The sequence below is a fragment of the Orcinus orca genome, chromosome 8 (assembly GCF_937001465.1).
Source record: "Orcinus orca chromosome 8, mOrcOrc1.1, whole genome shotgun sequence".
Taxonomy (NCBI): Eukaryota; Metazoa; Chordata; class Mammalia; order Artiodactyla; family Delphinidae; genus Orcinus; species Orcinus orca.
In genome coordinates, this window is record NC_064566.1 from 100,494,902 (window position 1) to 100,516,349 (window position 21,448).

Sequence of the window (21,448 nt, forward strand, 5' to 3'; positions counted from 1 at the left end):
CACTAGATGGCGTCATCATCCCACGGTAGAGCCCGTGCCTGGGCTCCCCTTCTGCTTCCTGCAGGGAGACAGGCTCCCTCGCCCACCGCTTCTGGGGCAGTGTTGGCAGGGTCCCTCCCTGGGCGCTCACTCTGGAGGTCTCCTTCTCAGCCTCACCACTGATGGCTTCGAGCCTTTTCCTCATTAGAAAACAGTAATGACATTACCTCCCTCAGAGGATCTCTATGAATCAGGGAGACAAGTCAGTGTCAATGCACGCCCTGCCCTAAGGGGTTAGTTAGGGGATAAGACAGGAACAGGGAAACGTTTAAACGATGCGAGAAAAAACACCAGGGTGGGTGACTCAAGTTAAGAGACTTCACCGTCCACTCGTCCAGCCTTGAAGGGCCAGGGCTGGCAGGAGGGCAATCCTAGTGGCAATGGAGGAACAAATGTGACCATCCAGAAAGAAGAATGAACAGGAAGGAAGTGAAAACGGACGCGTACCAAGCCCCTAAATGTGTTAGGCCCAGGGACTGGAAAATGAACAGACATTCTCTGGTGCCGGCGGCTCAGTGTGGCGCTAGGGAGATGCACAGGGGGTGTGGGAGCTCGGGGCCGGCCTCAGAAATGAAAGCTGGGTGTAGGTAGGAGTCCGGGGCCCCGGGCCCTGACATCGGTCCTTGCACACCTGGGTCCCAGGCCCAGGATCCCTGCCCCGCAACCCCTCTCTGCAGCTCTGGGCACTGACGGTCCCTGGAGGCCCAGGACCTGCCCCCTCTCTGGGCCTCGGCACTCACTCGGGGCTAATGCATGAGCATTACGTTAATTAGTTATTCATTTAATTTAACTTCACATTTGGTCTCAATTAAGCTTAAAGTGTGCTTCCTTATAGATGTTACAATAGCACTTGTAATTAAAAAGCAGTATCTCTTTGCATGTCTCCTTTAGAGATCCATTGGGAGGCTGGGCTAGTGAGGAGGTGGGGAGAAGCCAAGAAGAGGAAAGCGGCTCCTGGCGGATCTCAGCACTGGGAGGCGGCCACTATGAGTGAAGTCGGGGGAAGTTATCAACACATCATGGGTGTCGGGTGGGCACCCTGAGAACTGGATAGTGGCACTGGAGCTAATGGGGCAGGTCTCCTGCATGAAGGCGTGGGGTACGGAGAGGATGGAAGAGGGAAGGTAGAAGGAGGCAGTCCTTAGAGGCGGAAGAGGGGCCGGATATGCTGGGGTAGGCAGAATAATGCCCCTCGTCCAGAGGGGTCCACAGCCTAGCTGCCAGGACCGGTGAATGCTATCTTACATGGCAAATGAGACCTGGCAGATGTGGTTAAGGACCTCTCCTTACAAATCAGAGGGGGAGGCAAGAGTGTCAGGTATCAGATTAGAAGATGCTGGCTTAGAAATTTTTTTTTTTAATTTTTAAATTTAAAATTTTGGGCTGCCACGGAGTGACGTGCCGGGATCTTAGTTCCCTGACCAGAGACTGAACCTGTGTCCTCAGGTTCAGTGAAAGCGGCGAGTCCTAACCACTGGACTGTCGGAAGTTGCTGGCTTTGAAGATGGATGCAGGGCCAAGGAATACGGGCAGCCTCCAGAGGCTGGAAAAGACAAGGAAACAGGATTCTCCCCTAGAGCCTCCCAAACCCTGATTTTAACCTCGTGAAACCCATTTTAGATTTCTGGCCTCCAGAACTATAATACATTGGTATTCTTCTAAACTGCTAAGTTTGTGGTAATTTGTTATAGCAGCAATAGGAAACTATTACATGTTCCCAGTGTAAAATGGGGCCAACATCAATATGAAGACAGCAAGAGCAAAGAAATCTGCAAAGATTTAAAAAAAAAAAAAGTGGAGAGGATGGCCATGGAGAATTTGGATACCATGTAGATGCCACATGTGTAACTACCCCAAGTTCCCTGAAGGCAGGACCTGGGCTAAATGTACACCCTTTACAATATCCAACGTGTGTGAGGAAAACCAGAAAAATGAACTTTCTCATTCCGTCTGTGGTGCCGGGCCCCAGCTTTGATCCTTGCTGTCATTTCTTAGATCCCAGGAAACTGAGGCAGGAGGGTGTGTGTTGAGCAGGCTGGGAGTGGGGGGACTGGGAAATTTTTTTTTTTCCTTGAGTAAACAGCAACCAATGTGGTCTGCTAGAGACAGAGATCGAGAAACAAACACACATTCTTGGCTTGTGGCTCTGATTCTTCCACTGGCACCTCTGAAAACCAATCCAAGTATCAAACTTTCTGGGCAGACAGAGCTGAAGAGAGAGCTTGCCGCGTATATCCTTGATACTCAGTCCACAAGCCGCTCCCCCGGTATCTCTAAGCAAAGTCTCACAGCACAGAAACCACCCCCCACCCCGAAACCAGACGTGATCAGTGAGGCTGTCCCTGAGGTCCACGTGGCTTCTAACTGTGTTGCCCTGGATTCCTGGCCAATTCCTAAGATTCTGGATTTTCCTCTAGATTCAACTGCTTCTCCTTGGTATTCCTTGGTCCCTCCTTTTCCTTTGTTTTCATCTTATGGAGCAACGTGATGTAAGGAAGTGAAGAACTGAGGCTGCCTGAGTTAGGGTCCTGAGTCCTGTTTAACCCCTAGCTGAGTGACCTCAAGCAAACCCCTTCACCCCTCTGTGCCTGTTCCCCATCTGTGAAATGGGGGTATTAAGAGCACTTGTTTCACAGCGTTGCTATAAGGATTACATAAGTTAATACTTAAGAAGGCACTTAGAAAAGTGCCTCATACGTGTTTGCTCAATACAATAAAAATTGTGATTTCAGCAAGTGAAGAATAGAATATTCCGAAGTATTGCGTTGGAAATAGAGATGAAAGGTTGAACTCCATGGACTACAGCATCCCTTCCAATCCTGAGCTTTTATGCTCCCGCGAGGATAATCAGCGCCTCTCCAGACTCATTTCCGTGCGGTTCCCATTCCCGTGTCTGGAAACTTGCTCCTATGTAATAAGAGCCAAATACTTGAAGCTTTATGCCAAGAAGTCATGATAAAATGCTTTTTATTTGTACCATAAATGTTAATTAGGAATTCTTTAATGAAACGTTTACATTTTTTGGATACGGTTCAGGGGAATGGTGGGTACACATAGCTAAGAAATAGTGTTAGCCAATGTAAAAATAAGAAGTTGTTCGAAAGCCAAAACGGATCCTTAAAACCATCGGAGAAATGAAATGTCAGGATCCCGATGCAAAGTGTGAACCTCAGTACTAACAAGCTGGGCAACTTTTAAATTTTTATTTATTTATTTATTTTTGGCTGCGTTGGGTCTTTGTTGCTGCGCGCGGGCTTTCTCTAGTTGCGGCGAGCGGGGGCTACTCTTGGTTGTGGTGTGCGGGCTTCTCATTGCAGTGGCTTCTCTTGTTGCGGAGCATGGGCTCTAGGCATGCAGGCTTCAGTAATTGTGGCACGTGGGCTCAGCAGTTGTGGCTCACGGGCTCTAGAGTGCAGGCTCAGTAGTTGTGGCGCACGGGCTTAGTTGCTCCGCGGCACGTGGGATCTTCCCGGACCAGGGCTCGAAGCCGTGTCCCCTGAATTGGCAGGCGGATTCTTCTTAACCACTGCGCCACCAGGGAAGCCCCTGGGCAACTTTTTAAACCCCTGTATCTCTCTGCCTGTCTCTCATCTGTGAAATAATTGCAGCAGGTTTCTTTACACATGAATAAAAATCAAAGCAAAACAAAACTCTTCAAGTGCAGCAGCAACAGGATAGAGCTGACAGAAAAGTTGATGTCTTAGAGAACAGATCAAGAAATGGATTACTTTATGTTAGAATAAAAACATTTAAAAATGATTTGGATCCCTTCATCCCAGGATGGAGTGAGGAAGACAGCCTGGATGCCTCAGAGCCTCATTCTGGGGTGGATTTACTCCACCAGGACCGTGCTTCACACCCAGTGGGAGCACAGTCAACGCTGAGTGCGTGCCGACACCTGCTGTGTGCAGCAGGCATGAATGGCAGTGCACTCCCTAGCAACTGAACAGCGTACAATAACTCTGATGAATTCTTAGATTAAATATCCGATACCATGCATCAGGAAAGAATATTAGCTTTACTTCTGTTTTACCAGTGAGAAATAAAAGGAACTTGTCAAAAAAATTACCAAGTGTGTTCTGCCGGCTCGCGACAGCGCCACCTAGTGGATCAGAGAAACGTCTCCGCTGTGAACGTTGTGGCGTCCTGCTCATGTGGTTTTCGTCAGGATGCAATTTTAAGAGGCTGTGAAATAACCTGTCTTCTTATATAGAAGCCCTGAACTCTCCCTCCCCCGCCTCCAGACAGTGGGATCACCACAGTCTCGTTGCCGCGGGATCCCCTCTGGGTGGCACCACCTGCGCTAAGGCTATTGATCAAAGAAGGATGAATGGGACCCTGAGATGATTTGTTCGTATTTAAGGGATGCCCTCTAAGCCCTGTCCCCAGGAAGGCCGTGAGCACAAGGCCTGCCGTATTAGCCACTGATTGTCGGGGTCCCCCATGTAGAACTCAGTGAAATTCATGTTGTGCCCTCCCAGACTTCTACTTCTGATCCCAACCCTGTGAGGGTCGTTTTCAGGGCTGGACATGACTTCGTGGCGTATGAAGGTAGAAGGTGACCCATCATTCGTGTCACCACTGCTGGGAGTTACAGGACCTGCAGAAGCCAGGCTGAGCTAAAATACGCTTTGTACGAAGCATAGTTTTGCCCTTAACACACAAGCCTGTCATTTACATCTGTGTTAAAAAAAAAAAAAAAGATTAGTGTACTACTGGCATTATAGCATGCACTCAATCAAAGTTCTTTTTCCAACTTGTTTTCTGGTTCTTAATTTTAAGCCAGAAATGCCTTCTTCAAATAGCTCTAGGGAGCCAGGATGAGACTTCCAAAATGGAACCAGCCTAGAGCCCCTCTAGTTACTAACAAATTTCACTTGGTCTGGGGGCTTAGGTATAAAGTTATACCTAAGCCTGGGCATATACATTCCTCATCAGCTTTGGAGAAAGAGCTACGAAGATGAAAGAGATGACAGTAACCCCAAAAGGACTCTTATGGTAACCAAATAAGGCAACAAAGGCCGCCAAATCCTGGAAGCAAAAGAATCCAGAGAGACAGAGCAGCAGGACACACAACTGGCATTTCCATACCCCGCCTCTAATCCCCGAATAAACCTGAAATATAGCAATGCGAGGTTTAGAAGGCTGTGGCCAGGAGTTCGAGGTGAAAGCCAGTCCTTCAGCTGCTGTTGCTTGCTTTCTTGGAGCAGCAGGAAGTGACACTGTGGCCTCCGTGGAGCCCGGTGTCGTGATATGCGGAGTGCTCCATAACCGGGGCCTGGATACGTCTCCAGGTCATTACACTGAAATAACCTTTTGAACTTTGATTGTCTTTCTTTCCCAAATGATCTTGACCTCGTAACTAACAATTTCTCATAGTATCAAAAAGGACCAAGTTCTTCCGTCGATTTGACAGCAGAAGCCAAAGTGCCCCTTTTCCCAAAATTCATTTACTGAAGTCTTCATTGAAAACCTACTCTACGCAGATCCCTGTTGCTATTTCCTTTTCTAAAGAGATGGAAAATCTGAGGTACAGGTGCTAAGAAGATGGCAATATCCCTCTTAAGCTGGTGAGAATCTCTCCCCAGGGGCAATTTTGCAACCCTGTTTCTGGAAGCCAGGACTCAAGGGATTTGTCTTAGTGATGAAGAGATGATCCTCCGATCTTTAGGCAGGAAGGCTGTCAAAACAAGACTCCAAACAATACCTTTCTGCTCATCAATGACATCAAAGCAAGGGAAAGAACAGGGTCTTGGTTTTCCTGAAGATGGCTCAGTGGGACCGCAGTGGTTTGGCATAGATTGGCTCCACGATGTGATGGATTAGAACCAAGAAAAGGCTCCCAAGGAAGACAAGAGTGATGAAAGCCAGCAGGACATAGCGGCCAATGAAAAAGGCATCTACAATCTGGAGAAAGAAACATCAAAAACGAAATTACCGTCACTTCCGCACCCCGGCTGTGCTCATCTGTAATCTCTGATGAATGGGCCCAGAGTCTGTCCATATTTGTAACTTACAGTAACATCCTGCCCTGAGTCTACCCTGCAAATGGATAAGAAAGAAACTTTTTTCAACGTGCTGAGCCAGAAATACAAGATAAAGAGAGGCTTAATGAAGTCCAGGGAACAAATGGCTCCAGTAGGAGGTTCACAAACACTCTGAAGACCCTGGACGAGTCCTTTTCTGTTCTGAAATCAGTTCTCGGAAAGAGTTAATGACAAGTTTGCTTGCTTGGTCTCTGAAAGGCTCATTAAGTGGCTGTCAACTTTTCATCATGGAGAATTTTAAACATACATAAAGATACGATAGTATAATAAACCCCACACACCCAGGACCCAAGCCCTCACATCATCAACCCATTGCCAACTCAGGAGATGTCATTTTCAAAATGAAAAGGTGACTCTAAAACTTTCATCAGAAGAGTTCTGAACCCTAAAATTCGTAACCCAGCATTCCAAGGGTTGGGGGAAACAGTCATTTTCCTGAGATACTGAAACACGAAGAGGAGAGATAACTTGCCCCAATTCGTACAGTTGGCTGCTTGGCAATCAGTTGTACTTGAGGCCCCGAAACTGTTGGTCTTTGCTGACATAAACCTATGATTGGTATTGGCCCTCCCTGCTTGTCTACTGTTCACAGCCAGAGCTCTGTTTTCCGCAGATCCAAATGGTGCTGCTTAAGTCCGGGCAGGAAAAAGCAGTTTAATCTACAGACTTAAGGGAGAAGCAGCACAAACCAAGTGACTGGGGACTTCACAGCTTCCGGAAGATTCCAGAACCCAGTACCTGAAGAGAACCCAAAATACCTGAAGGGTGACTGTGGTTGACAGAACAATGGCCCTAAAATGTCCACATCCTCATCTCCAGAAAGTCCGAATATGTTAAATTACATGACAAAGGAGCATTAAGGTTGTAGATGGAATTGAGGTTGCCAATCAGCTGACCTTAAAATAGGGAGATTGGCCTGAACTGTCCAGTACAGTGGCCCAGTGTAATCACAAGGGTCCTTAGAAGTGGTAGACGGATGCAGGAGAGAGGGTCAGAGAGAAGGATGTGAGGACGGAGGCAGAGTCAGAGAGACGTTACTTTGCTGGCTCTGAAGATGGAGCAAGGGGACTGCAAGCCGAGGGTGGCCTCCGGAAGCAGGAAAGGGCAAGGAAGCATTCTTCCGCGGAACCTCCAGAAGGAAGACAGCCCTGCTAACCCCCTGATTTTAGCCCAGTGAGGCTGATTTGGGGCTTCTAATCTACGGAACTATATAAGATAGTAAATTTGTGTTGTAAGCCACTAATTTCGTGGTCATTTGTTACAGCAGCAGTAGGTAACTAATACACTGGTGATACACAAAGCACCTGTCAAGTCCGAGCTCTGCTGTGATCCCTGAGTTCCAAAGACACCAAGAAGGAAAGGGCTGCTCCAGAGATTACCCTGACAGCCGACTTACAACAAAGGTCAGCTTGATGAGATAGCTTTAACATAACCTTGACCTTGGCTCCAGGACTGAACAGGTCTCTCGCGAGCTGCATGTTTGCTGGTTCGACAGGGTTCCCTTTTTAATTAGCCAATTAGCAGGCCTGGGTGAGCAAGGCCCAGGCCATGTATTATTGATACAGTATTGAGCCAAGCTGCTGAAGGAGCTGGTGCTCAAAACCTGAAAATGAGATCCTGCTGGCCATGCTGACGAACATATTTTGCTCAAAGCCCATTCTGCTCTCCTGGGTCTGAAACTCATATGACAGAGGAAAGAGGGACTGATTTCGAAACAATCAAAATCCTTCTTCTGTGCCCTTCTTCCAATGTTCACATCCACAGCAATCCAGAAATACGCAGCCTTCACCGCTCTCCCCACTTTAGACAGGAAAACCAGGGTGGGAGTCTGCGCCCCAGCTCACACACACAGTCCTGACACAGTCAGAGTGGTTTCCAAATGGTGACCAAAAAAAACCTGGCATGTATGAAAATAATTCCTCAGTTTTGTGTGGTAAGTATTATTTCCCTTGGAATTTTCAGAATGAATTTCCTCCCTTTTGCCACGGTCAGTCCTAGATAGAACTGGAAATGTGTGCCGATTCTAGTTCAGGAGTTATATCATTTTGTGTAGTCTAGTGTCTAGTGTCAAAATGGTCGCCTCTGCACTTGTGAAGGCCCCTAACATTCTGTGGAGTCCCCAACAATGAAGGTTCTGAAGACAGACCTCAGCTTGAATCCTTGCTCTGCCTCTTCCTATACATGTATGATCTTGGGCAAGTTACCCTAATCCCTTCCAGCCTCGGCATCCTTACCTATGAACTGGGGACACTAACAGCACCTGTGTCATACCACTTAGGGTTGTCCTGAGGTTTAAATGAGAGCTTGTAAACGACAGGCTTAGCACAGGACCTGGCACACAGTGATGCCTTAAAAAACGTTAGCTGTTATCACCGTGACAGCTTAAAAATTAAAACAGAGGAAAGAAGCTGCTCGAAAAAGTAATGGGACACAGGAAGTCAATACTGTGATCAAGATCGTGGGGACCTGAGACCAGCTCTGTATGGCAAAGCCAGAGCCCCAGTCAGGAATGAACCAGAATGGGTGGGGTCTAGGAGAGATGGTAAAAATCCACGTAGACAGGTAGGTGCTGGGAGATGTGGTTCTAGAAACGAGGACCAAAGGGGCCTCGCCAAAGGCTGTTAGTATTAAACGCACCAACCTCTACAACTTCCGCTTTCCAGAGAAGCGCCCCTCCTTCCTCACTGCTCTTCTCTATGGACAGTGCTCGCTCCATGCCACAGGAAAAACGCAAACACACGGAGGTGAAAGAGCATGTCGTTCAGCACCGGAGAGCACTGCCTACGTGCTGCCCGGGATGCGAGTTTCTGAGCCAAGGCTAGCAGGAGTGGGAGCCTCTTACTCAGGACAGGCTCTTCCCGCCTGTCTGCTCGGCTCCGGCCCTCACACCACGATGTGGCTTCTGGGCTTACGGCTCTTTCCACTTGATGCAAACTGGAGACGAGAACAGATTAGGCAAATAGCTGCCTGGGGGTGTCGCAAGGGGGCATTGGAAGAACTGTCTCTTCCTGGGGGAGGGGGGAGGGGGTTAAAACTCCCTCTGAGCTCCCCCGATCCTGGTTTCAACTTTACAATTTTTCTAACACATTTCGGCCCTCCTGGCATCAGGGACCATGTGGGGCAGGATGGAGGTCCAGAGCAAGAGAAAGAAGAGACACAACTCAGGATGCAAAACAAAACCCATGGTTTTACCTTCATCTCAGCCTCAGGGGCTGGGAATTCACTGGCTCGGGGGAAGAGCAACAGAACCGCCGTGATAATCAGAGCACCGAGGAACACGAAAATGACGGAGAACCTGGGAGTGAAAGACAGAGGGTTAAAAGCACTGTTCAATCTCCTCTCTATTCAGCTAGGCCGGGACTGGCTCTTCCCTGGGCGGATATCCTGTTTCAGTCCATTAACAGGGCCCAGTGTGCTGCCCACACCGCCCAGGGAATTTAGAAATGTTTTCCCCTTCATCCCCAAACCCTTCTTCCCAGACAGGTACCAGCGGGATGCGTTCCTGTTTATTCCTGGGAACTCCAAATTCCTAAGAATGGGAATTGGTAGTTTTCATCTTTGCCTCTGTGCAGTCATGATCAGGAAAAAGCGAAGCAGCTCATCCCCCAAGTGCTGTGTTTTAAACCAGAAAACTTTAGTAAATGATGTAACTTGCTGATTTGTACCTACACTGTCTGGCCAGGGAGTGTGACTCCATGGTGACCTTAGAGTCAGTTTATGGCCTGATTCTTTCTTAAGTCAATGTCAGCCCAAGTCACCTACGACTCTTCAGCGTCCCAGGGCCCAGGTCTGGAGCCTTAGGGGCTGGACCCAGTGCCTGCTGTAAATCTCAACAATTAAGAAACACGGACACATACAACCCCAAGAAACTCAACAGGCACCGAAAGTGGATTCTCTTTCCATCCCCTGTGTCCCCATCTCCTCAACACTGAGAGCTGACAGATACCACTCCCCTTCTCCTCCCACCTCTGCTTCCGAGCATAAATAACGCAGTTAGTCCTTATGATGACGTGAAAATGCAACTCATTCAAACTGCCAGTAATTACAACAATGAGCTTCTAATTCTAAACGTTTCATGAGCATCAGCGATTGCACTTCTAATTGCTTTTACCTGGGACTCCTGGCTGGAGAGAAGGCCTTACCTAGCTATACCTGATGCTCTGGATAGCAGCAGACACAGCAGCAGCACTGATACCCAGATCAGGGCGAGGATGAACACGCCAGCCCCCACGCCCAGCACGGTGCCAGCCATGCAGTGGGGGGCAGCTGAGAGCTGCAGGCCTGGACCCCCCGGCCCGATGAGCTGTCTGTCCCTGGTGCTGTGGGTACCGCCAGGCTTCCGTGTGCTCCTGGGTTTCCTGGTGGGCGGTCAAACACAGAAAGTCCCAATTCATTCTGGGGAATTTTTGATGATTGCTGTGGTAGGAGGATTCGTCAATACAGGTCTTTGGGAATGTCGAGTCCCTTAATAGGAATTACAAATTTAGAACCCAAACCTTTCTTTTTGCTGAGGACTGAGAAGCTGCTTTCTGCTCCATGTGGGTCATTTCAAATTCGGAATCTGAGTTTGTCTTCCCACAACCCACAAGCTGGATTCTCCCTTGATACAAAACCCTAACCGAGGGCTGTAAAAGGTACCAGGACCTGAGGGCTCCAGGGCCCACGAGAAGTCGTAGCTCTCGGGTTAAGTCTGTGGTGCGAGCTGTGACTCAGCAGGCAATCACAAGACAGAACTCCTAATCCTTGGAGAAGAAGAAGAGCCATCACTGTTCCTGAACATTCACTTGTGCTAAGTACCTTACAAATATAGCTCATTCAATCATGGCAATAAGCTTCTGAGGTAGGTACTAATCCACGTTACAGAAGACGTAACTGAGGTATAATGCGATGGGATAGTATTAACAAACCCGGTGGCTTACAACAGACAGTTATACTCTCACAGTTCTGGAGGCCAGAATTCTGAAATTAATGTGTCAGCCAGGTCACACTTTTTTCCAAAGGCTCTAAGATAGAACTCTTCCTGCCTCTTCCAGCTCCTGGCGGCCCCAGGTGTTCCCTGGCTTGTGGCTGCATCACTGCAATCTCTGCCTCTGTCTTCACGTGGCCTCCCCTGTGTCTCTGTCTTCTTCCTGTCCCATCTCTTATGGGGACACTTGTCATTGGATTTAGTTCCACCCAAATGATCCATCATGATCTCATCTCAAGATCCTTAACTTAATTGCATCTGCAAATAAACCTGTCCCATTCACAGGTTCCAGGGGTTAAGATGTGGACATATCTTTCTTGGGGCCACCATTCAACCCACTCCAGGGTAACACCATATAGTACCTCCCCTGATTTCCCCTTTCAGTATCAGAGGCAAGCCTTAAGCGAACAATTTCCTCCTCAGGCTGATGGTTTTCTTTACCCTAATGGCTTAAATACCACAAAAATGATTACCTATGAGAATTTCTGTTATAAAGATATTGGAAAGTAAGTCCTAAGCATGAACTGCTAACCAACAAAACCCCACATATATTCACTCAACATTTATTTATTTATTTATTTTATTTATTTTTTTGGCCACACGGAGAGGCATGTGGGATCTTAGTTCCCCAACCAGGGATCGAACCCGCGCCCCCTGCATTGGAAGCGTGGGGTGTTAACCATTGGACTGCCAGGGAAGTCCCAGTCAACATTTATTTTGCACCTACCTTGTAGAGCATTGCTACAAGCTGGGGATCACAAGGTAAACAAGACATTTCTTCTGACAGGAGCTTAAGACCTATTGGAGAACACTGTTATGCAGACAACTTTCCATTCTGATCAGTAGGAAAAACAAAGTGCAATGGGAATTGAGATGTGAGAAGGGCTTTACAAAGGAGGTGACTCTGCATGGGCCCATTTGGGAGAGAACCATGGCCAGAGGACAGAGTAAGGGAGAGGTGGGCAGAGAGGCCTGGCAGCAGATGGGTGTGGCCCCCTTGCCCATTCTCCCCTCATTAGACACAGGGGTGTCGGGTGTCCTCAGTAACTCCATATGCCAAGGGTTTTCCCATCTCTGGGTCCTTGTGCCTGCTGTTTCCACTGCCTGGAATGAAGCCCTGACCGCAAAGAAGCCGTCTACCATTTGCAGGGCTGGCTTCTCCTCATGCTTCTGACCCAGCTTTAAACACAGCGTCCTCAGAGCGGTCTTCCCTGACCATCCTATAGCTAAAGAAACCCACCTTCACCCTAGTCCCTTCAGAGGGCACTTCGCAAACTGTAGTTCACATTCTGATTTATTGTTCACAGGTTTACTTTCTGTCTCTCCAGCTGGAATAGTAAACTCCAGGAGGGCAGAGACTTTGTATCTTGCTCACTACAGTCTCGCCGGTTCTTTTCTACAGAGGTTGTAAGTAATAGATATTTGTTGGATGAATACATGAAGCAGTGCTAACAAGCCCACAAAAGTCCAATGAAGGAGTGACGGGATCGTATCTAACTTTAGAGAAAGATGACTGTGGCTTCTGGTCAATATGCTGGACAGAGCTGACACGGGAATTACCCCACACAACAGCAAACACATAGAAAGGCTTAATAAAATAGATGAAAAGAATTTAATACACAGTGCAGCTTGAAAGCAATAAAGGGAAATCCTTAAGTACTATAAACAAAAATGTAACTCAAAGCCTGGATAGTACGCAGGAGCTGAGCCCAAAGACCTGCAGGGGTCCTGGAACCAGGTGCAAACCTTAGGAGTGGTCCTTTCCTCGACAGGTGAGGCCTCAGACCCATGATACAGAGAACTAGAACTGAGAACAAGGTATAAAAATGGGCTCTGTAAGGGCTCAGCTGTCTTTGAAACAGGGACTAAAAAATTTGATGCTGATGTGGCTGGAAGAAAGCGGGCCAAGTACCTGAGCCTATGGATGAAAAAAGAACAACCCAAGAGAAATCTGCATCCCCATCCTTCATCACATGCGGGAGAGGGGTTCGGATCACACTAGCACGGAGGTGTGGGAATCCCAAGTAGTAAGAGTAACATGAAAACTACACGAACAGTGAGAAGCCCATAGGATCCCAGCATAGACAGATGGAAACCTCTCTGGAGGGAGGTCAGCATGCAAGGTTCCCACTGGAGTGAGTGTAAAATAGAGGTTTTCAGACGTACAAAGACTGGAATGGAGTTCACCTCCCATAGATATACTTCACCAAGAAGGAAAATGAACTGAGAAAGAAGGTGTGAGATGTAAGGAGGAAAGGTGAGAAAAATATTAGTAAATACTGACAGTAAAGACTTCTTTAATGATAAGGCCTAATTTCTTGATGAGTTAAAAACAAGGAAGAATTAAAATATTTGTCGACAAGTGAAAGGTGAGAAAGGACAGCTCAAAGTTAAATCATTCCATAGTTATTATTTTGCTCTGAGGAGGTGAGAGTTAATGATTTTACCTATAGGCTTTGTTAAGCTAAATATGCATGTTAAACACCAGATAACATAAATAGGATGAATAACTTCCATACTAGTAGAGTGAGAAAAATAAAGGAAGAAAGCAGAAGGCAGGAGTGGAAAGAAACAAAGGAAAATACAGAATAAGACTGTAAAAATAAGCCCAAATATAACAGTAATCATAGTAAATGTAAGCAGATTACACTTGACTATTAAAAGAGATTCTTATATTAGATTTTTTTTTGAACAGCTCTTTATAAAAGCTGTGCAGAAAGCATAATGAGAGAGAGGCTGAAAATAAAGAGAGTGAAAAAGACATACAAAGCAAATACTACCAAAACAAAAAGAGGGGAAAAGGGGAATTGTTCAATGGATACAGAGTTTCAGTTGTGCAAGATGAAAAAGTTCTAGAGATCTGTTACACAACGATGTGAATATACTTAACACTGCTGAACACTCAAAAATGGTTAAGGTAGTAAATTTTATATATGTGTTTTTTACCACAATTACCAAAAAAAAGAAAAAAACAAAACAAAACAAAATACAGTCTGGTAAAGCAATATCAGTATCAAGAAAAACGGAATGTAAAGCTTTGAAAATTATTAATAACGACACAGTCACAAAAGGAATAATTTAACAAAAAAATACAACTCAAAACACATGAACCTAAAACAAAGCCCCAAAACATATAAAGCCAAAACTGAATCACCGCAATAAATGGAAAAGCCCACAAATTTCGTGCAAGATTTTAATATACCTCTCTCAGAAACTGATAGATCAAGCAGCTAAGAATAAACACTTGAGAAGGAGGATATACAAATGGCCAACAAATACGTGAAAAGGTGCCCAACTTCATTAGTCATCAGGAAATTGCAAATGAAAACCAAAATGCAGTACCTCTAGACACCTACCAGAATGGCTAAAATGAAAATGACAGATAACACCAAGTGTTGACAAAGATGTGGAGTAACTGGAATGCTCATACCCTGCTGGTGAGTGTCTACCAGTAGACTACCAGTAGTTGTTACTACCGCTTTGGAGACTCCTTGGTAATATCTAATAAAGCTGAATGTCCATGAACCCTAGACCCAGCTCTTCTCTTCCTGGGTGTGTCCCCAACAGACATATACACATAAGTTCACTAAAAGACATGTACAAAAGTTCAACGCAGCCCTATTTGAAATAGTTAAAAACTGAAACAACCTAAATATCCATCAGTTGAATAGATAAAGTGTGGTATTATACATACAATCTCTTCATTCATACAATGGAATAGTAGAAAGCAGCAAAAATGAACAAACTACAACTATACCCAGCAATGTGGGTGTTACGCAAATATTGAGTGTAAAAAGCTAAAGGCCAAAGAGTTCATACCGTATAATTCCACATATATAATGTTTAAAAACAGGTCAAACTAATTTTGGGGTTAGAAGTCAGGAGTGTGGTTCCCTTGTAGAAAGTAGTGACTGGAGGGGGTCTGAAGGGGGTTCTGGGGTGCTTATGAAATTTTGTTTCTTCATCTGGGTGTTGGTTACATGGCTTTGTTAATTCTGTTAAATTGTATCTAGCTGTACACTTCTGATTTGCATATTTTTCGGTATGTGCGTTATACCTTTTTTTTTTTTCCAAAAAAGTTTTCTTCAAAGAAAGTCTGAAGAGATATACCAGACAAATGCAATATATGGGCTTTGTTTGGGTCCTGATTCAAACAAACCAACTATACAAAAACGTTTATGAGATGACTGGGGAAATCTGAACAGTATCTGGATACTTGATGATATTAAGGAATTGCTGTTTAGTTTTTAAATGAAAAATATTGTTTTTTAAAAATGTGGGGACTTCCCTGGTGGCGCAGTGGTTGGGAATCCGCCTGCCAATGCAGGGGACACGGGTTCGAGCCCTGGTCCGGGAAAATCTCACGTGCCATGGAGCAACTAAGCCCATGCACTATAACTACTGAGCTTGCGCTCTAGAGCCTGTGAGCCACAACTACTGAGCCCGCGTACTGCGACTGCTGAGGCCCGCCTGCTGCAACAACTGAAGCCAGTTCGCCTAGAGCTCGTGCTCCGCAACAAGAGAGGCCACTGCAATGAGAAGTCCATGCACCGCAACGAAGAGTAGCCTCCGCTCGCTGCAACTGGAGAAAGCCCACGTGCAGCAACGAAGACCCAGTGCAGCCAAAAATTAATAAATAATTAATTAAAAAATGCGATGGTGTTGTGGTTATATTGCTAAAAGATTATTTCTGATATACAGGTACACACACACACGCACACCAGAGATAAGAGAAATCGATGTCTGGGAACTTTATAATTATTCAGGGGAGAGGAGAAGACGGGGGCTAATATGAAACAAGGCTGGTCATGAGTTAACTGTTGAAGCTGGGTGGCGAATACATGAATGTTTGCTATACTATTTTCTGTACTTCTGAATATATTTGAAACTTTTGCAATAAAAAGATGTGTGTATGAATAAGTATACATGTATAATTAGGAATAAATCCAACAAAAGATGTGAAGTTTTTTTTTTTTTTTTTTTTGCGGTACGTGGGCCTCTCACTGTTGTGGCCTCTCCCGTTGCGGAGCACAGGCTCCGGACGCGCAGGCTCAGCGGCCGTGGCTCACGGGCCTAGCCGCTCCGCAGCATGTGGGATCTTCCCAGACCGGGGCACAAACCCGTGTCCCGTGCATCGGCAGGCGGACTCTCAACCACTGTGCCACCAGGGAAGCCCATGAAGATTTTTATAGCAAAAATTATAAAACTTTATTTGAAGATACATATTTTTAAAAGGCCTGAATAGAGAAATAACCCATGTTCCTGAATGGATGGGATGGTTTAATATTGAAATATCTCAATTTTCCTTAATCTATCAGTTCAATGCAATTCTAACCAAAATCTCAAAGTAATTTTTTGTGGAACTTGAAAACTGATCCTAAATTCATATGGAAAAGCAAAAGCCCAAGAATAGCGAAAACAATTTTGAGAACAGGATGGAAACTTGCCTTTCGTCTTACCAACTGCCGCAAGACACATTATAAAACCAAGGTAATTAAAACAGTGTGATAGTGGCATAAAGACACGTGAGCCAGTGGAATAAAACGGAGAACCCAGAAGCAGATCCATGCATTTATGAGAACTTTGCACAAGACAGAGTTGGCTTTATACTCAGTGGGTAGAGGATTTCATAGATAGTGTTGGGACAAGTGATTATCCAATCAGAAAAGAATAAAACCAGATCTCTACTTTATATCATACGCAGAAGCCAATTTTAAATGGAAAGTGATTCATAATAAAACAGCATATGTTTAAATATACAAATGTTCAGGCTGACTACACTAGAATACATAAGGAAGTAACGCACTCAGATGCTCGCACCTAAACTTAGAATCACCATGAACGCAAAAGCTACAAATGCTGGCTGATGTAGGTGTGTTATACGGCAACTCAAATACCACGAGCTGGGCTGCCTTCAGGTACGGGGTTTTCTAGAGTGATGAACAACTCTTGTTAAAAAGTTCCAAACCACAAATAAGCATACTTTCCCCTTGATTTACATTAGAGTGCATTCCTGGAAATTTTACTATATTAAACTGTGCCAAAAAATACATTATGTTTATACAAAAAATGGAGTTAGGTTCTAGGCTCACATTATAAATGAGTATCCTGTGAGACCCTCAAAAGTTGTGCAGGAGGAAGGACAATTCTTTACTATGAGGGGCTGTCCAGTGTACTGCAGGACTTCTAACATCCCCAGACCTTCTTTGTAAACCCTGGTAGTGTCCCCCAAATCACAATAATAACCAGAGGTGCCCTCACGAATTCCAAAATGACCAAAGGGGCACTACCATCCCCTTAAAGAACCACGGTCCTAGATAAACTCTGGCATAAAGAGACATGTAGAAGGGTGTTCATAATAGCAAAACATCTGAAAAAATCTAAATGTCCATCAGTAAGGGAATGGGTATTATATACTCAGAATGAACACTTAAAATGAATGAACTTGAGCTAGCCTTATTGAAATGAATGTATCTCAGAACAATATTGAGTCTAAAAGCAAGTTGCAAAATGAAGCCCACAGTACTATGCTACTTGTATCTTTAAAATTTTAAAAATACCTAAATAGCAATATACATATAGTTTATGAGCTACACATATACAGTAAACATAAACATGGGCATAAATGATGGAAAGCAATTTCAGAAGAGCGTTTGTCTCTGGGGAGGGAGGAAGGAAAGAGAATGAGCCCTGCTTAGAATCTGCAGGAATTAGGAGGTACTGACCCCAGTGCAGAAGCTGGCACTGGAGGGCTGCCTGCTGGGGGCCCGAGTGGTGTGTTTAAAGGACAACAGTCGCTATGCGCTTTCAAATCACAGAAGCACGCAGGAAAAAGGGTGGAAGGGTGTAATCCGGATACACTGCTCCCCATTTTCTGTCAACGCGTTAACAGATGATGACACATCGATGGCATTTTGGTAGCGTGACAATTGATTTTCCCCAGACTTGCATTTTATTTCATTATAAAGGTAGAGGCATTATCCTAATATTTTAAAATTCAAACCTTATTGAAGTGTTTAAAGTAGAAAAAAAGTGTGCAAGTTACCCCCCGCCCAATTATCTTTGAAGGTTTGGAACAGCTATAAAGGAAAATGATGAAGAATCTTCCAGAAGGGCAGTTCACTCCTGTAACCCACTGTTTCCTTTTTTCTTTCTTAAAGATTTATTTTTTATTGAGGTAACACTGGTTTATAACATTATATGTTTCATGTGTACAACATTATATTTCCACTTCTATATGCCCTACTGTGTGCTCACCATCAAAAATTTAGTTTGCATCTGTCACCCTACATTTGATCCCCTTTACCCATTTTGCACCCTCCCCACCTCCCCCTCTGATAATCACTACTCTGTTCTCTGGATCTATGTCTTCTTCTTGTTTGGTTTGGTTTGTTCATTTTTGTTTGTTTATTCCACGAATGAGTGAAATCATACGATATTTGTCTTTCTCCGTCTGATTTAAGCACTGGTAGGGACTTTGAGGACACAAAAGAAATGTGATGTCACTCTTGCCTTACTAGCCTGTGGTTTCTTAACATCAACAGCACATGAAACAATTAGGAAACACTAAAGAAAGATATGACAATGTGCCAAACTTAATTTATCGTTAATTTCCCAAAAAAATACTACTACTACTACATATCTGCAGGAGCACTGTCGTCTTCAGAGCACTTCTTCACTTGTATTATTTGGGGGAAATATTGCTTTGGCTGGAGTTACTGTGGGTCTTCATGGTACAGCTAGAACTAATGCTGGGCCCTGGCACATGGGTAGGAATGGGAAAGGTGAATCAGAAATGGAAGGGGATCCACGGAGAGAAAATAGTTTGAACAAAGAGGGTGAGACAAGATTGGCCACTGAGTATCTGGGGAATAATGTGGAGACTGGCCTCAGCCAGAACAGAGGCAAATAATGGACAATAACACTGTGTAGACCAACTGTTCAGGACCAGTTCTGGGCCTTTAATATTTGGGGGGAAAGTGTTTAAAAGCTTGAGATTTGGAGTTAACCTTCTTATACTCCTAGTGATCACGCTGACTTGAGTTAAATTATAAACTAAGAATAGGGCATGACTGAGGAAGCACGGCAAACTTCTTACATCTTCCTGAATGGAGATAACGTTTTAGGTTTTCTCTCTCATAAGAAGGAGCCCTCCCCCAAAACCCAACTCTGTCCTCCCTTAACTGGGAGAAGGTATTAGTCTAATTTCCCCCGCCCTGTCGCAGATTCAAACTGGCGACAGGAAAACAGTGCCCACAGATCTCGTCTTCAGAATTTTCGCCCGCTATCTACCAGTAGTTGGGAGAGAGATTAAGGTTTCGGTCACAAGGTATTTCGAATCGGGCACTGACATTTCACTTTCTTAAGAGCATGAGAAATAAAGCATTCCTGCCTTTTCCACCCCCAATTCAGCAATTATTGGCCGCCAGGCCTTGGGTCCAGATCGGCGGTGAGGGTAGCCTGAGAGGTCCCTGCACCGCCATCCGCCCACGCCTTCCTCTAGCCGTCTCAGCCCCATCCCCTGCCATTCTCTCCTTTCCGCGGCCACCTCCACTCATCTCACTTCCACCCCCACCCCCTCACCTGGCTCCCCATTTCCCGGGTCCCCTACTCACACCTCTCAGTCCGGCCTGTTTCAGCCCACAGGGGATTTGGTCTACTCAGGGCGAATCACAAGTGGGCTTTCATCCAGGCAATTCCGGATTGGCTAATCAGCGCCGCTCTTTCAACTCCCAAATTCCCCCTCATTTGCTTACAACCGCCGCGGCTCCAGGCAACGCGGAGCGTGGTGGGTGGGCACGTCGCCCTCCGTTACGCACTCCGATTGGTCGGTGCCTGTTGGTCCTGGAACCGGCCTCATGTTCTATTGGATAGAGACAGTCCTGGCTCCCCACACTCGCCCCACCCCGTTGTCAATCACACCGTCCCTTAGGTAACCCACGGGACCATTGGTCAGTCTAGCCTGAGGGCGGGTTGTTGGGCGGAAGAGTTGCTTTCCCGGCTTGCCTCGCTGTTACCATGGAGGCAGGACAGCAGCGCTCTGAGGCGGAGAGTCCCGGCCACCCCTTTCCTCCTTTCTAGACCTTAGTGCCTGTTCCGGAGTATAATGGTCTTCACAGTTCCCGACCTACTGGCTCCGGCGGACCGCGGGATTTGGGGGCAAGTAAAATTAGGCCTCAGAGAGGGGGTCAGGCCCAGTCATCAAGGGTCCCTAACAAGCCTCCTGAAGAGAACCGAGTCCGAACCACCTTGTAATAACATCACGTTTTCATTCGTCCTTACCTCGCTTTTTTGTATTTGCCATTATTCTTCCGTTAGCCTTACGACGTACACTGCAGCAAGGATCATTGTACTCACGGGACAGACTGGGGAAGAGGAGCCAGGGTCAAATCAAGTAAATCTTCTGTAGCTACGCCTCCAGGCATCTGGAAATGGTCCATGCTTTTAGCAAACTGCTCTTGCCTAACTGCAAACTAAAACTTGCCATGATTTTGTTCCTTACCATCTTAGAGGTACCTAATGAATCAGTTTTCATGGAATGTTGGAACTGACATAGACTTTTGAAATAATGTAGTGTTAATTAAAAAAAAAAAAACTTACCTTGAAAGAGATAAGTTGCTTCTTCTTAAAAATCACATAGTCAGGGGCTTCCCTGGTGGCGCAGTGGTTAAGAATCCGCCTGCCAATGCAGGAGTCACGGGTTCGAGCCCTGGTCCAGGAAGAGCCCACATGCCACGGAGCAACTAAGCCCGTGCGCCACAGCTACTGAGCCTGCGCTCTAGAGCCCACAAGCCACAACTACTGAGCCCACGTGCCACAACTACTGAAGTCCATGTGCCTAGAGCCCATGCTCTGCAGCAAGAGAAGCCACCATAATGAGAAGCCCTCACACTGCAATGAAGAGTAGCCCCCGCTCGCCGCGACTAGAGAACGCCCCGCACAGCAACGAAGTCCCAACACAGCCAAAAATAAATAAATAATTTATTTTTTAAAAAAATCACTTAGTCAGTGGACAAAACTGGTACTAGAACCGTGGTTCCATTGGTCTAAGTTTTTTTTCCATTGAAATGTCTTTTCTCACATGGAGCTTATCTTACTTATGATGGGAACGATGTTATATAATCTGGAGGCAAGGAGAGTTAATCAAAAACTTTCCTGATTTTGATCTCATGTCTCATCCAAATATACTGCACCATAATCAATTTATGGATACTTGGACTTTCATTATTTCAGCCAATATAAGTTGTCTTCTGTCTTCCACTTTTCTCATTTCTCAAAAGGAGTATGGCCATCCTGAAAAACTTTCTCACTTTTATGCTCTTTCTTTAAAAATAATCTTTCTCTTCCAACAAAGGAATGCAGAGGCGGCTGACTTTCTATTCCAGTCTAAGGTTCT

At 45.6% G+C, this 21,448-nt stretch overlaps 1 protein-coding gene across 6 annotated transcripts; it reads right to left on the reverse strand.

The window, feature by feature from the left end:
- Positions 1-2,989: 2,989 nt before the first annotated feature.
- On the reverse strand, positions 2,990-19,821 carry TMEM218 (transmembrane protein 218). Of its 6 annotated transcripts, XM_033407433.2 has the most exons (5): positions 19,668-19,754; positions 11,780-11,850; positions 10,229-10,444; positions 9,279-9,381; positions 2,990-5,946 (listed from the first exon to the last, which is right to left on the reverse strand). In XM_033407433.2, exons 3-5 carry the CDS (start codon positions 10,336-10,338, stop codon positions 5,812-5,814), a joined length of 348 nt encoding a protein of 115 aa, XP_033263324.1. In that variant the 5' UTR covers positions 10,339-10,444; positions 11,780-11,850; positions 19,668-19,754; the 3' UTR covers positions 2,990-5,811. The 6 variants fall into 6 exon arrangements, 5 of the variants coding, with proteins under 5 accessions (XP_033263324.1, XP_033263325.1, XP_049568781.1 ...); XR_004477411.2 differs by lacking the exons at positions 11,780-11,850; positions 19,668-19,754 and having other exon boundaries at positions 2,990-4,719; positions 5,747-5,946; positions 10,229-11,771; XM_033407434.2 differs by lacking the exon at positions 11,780-11,850 and having other exon boundaries at positions 19,668-19,821.
- Positions 19,822-21,448: the final 1,627 nt, after the last annotated feature.

What these genes read in the sequence shown, in the direction of transcription:
- TMEM218 (XM_033407434.2), bottom strand. Translation starts at nt 10,338, where the DNA reads ATGGCTGGCACCGTGCTGGGCGTGGGGGCTGGCGTGTTCATCCTCGCC. An exon ending in AGAGCATCAGGTATAGCTAG is followed by an intron (nt 9,382 to 10,228) that starts GTAAGGCCTTCT and finishes TTTCACTCCCAG; the next exon opens with GTTCTCCGTCATTTTCGTGT. An exon ending in CCCCTGAGGCTGAGATGAAG is followed by an intron (nt 5,947 to 9,278) that starts GTAAAACCATGG and finishes TTCTTTCTCCAG; the next exon opens with ATTGTAGATGCCTTTTTCAT.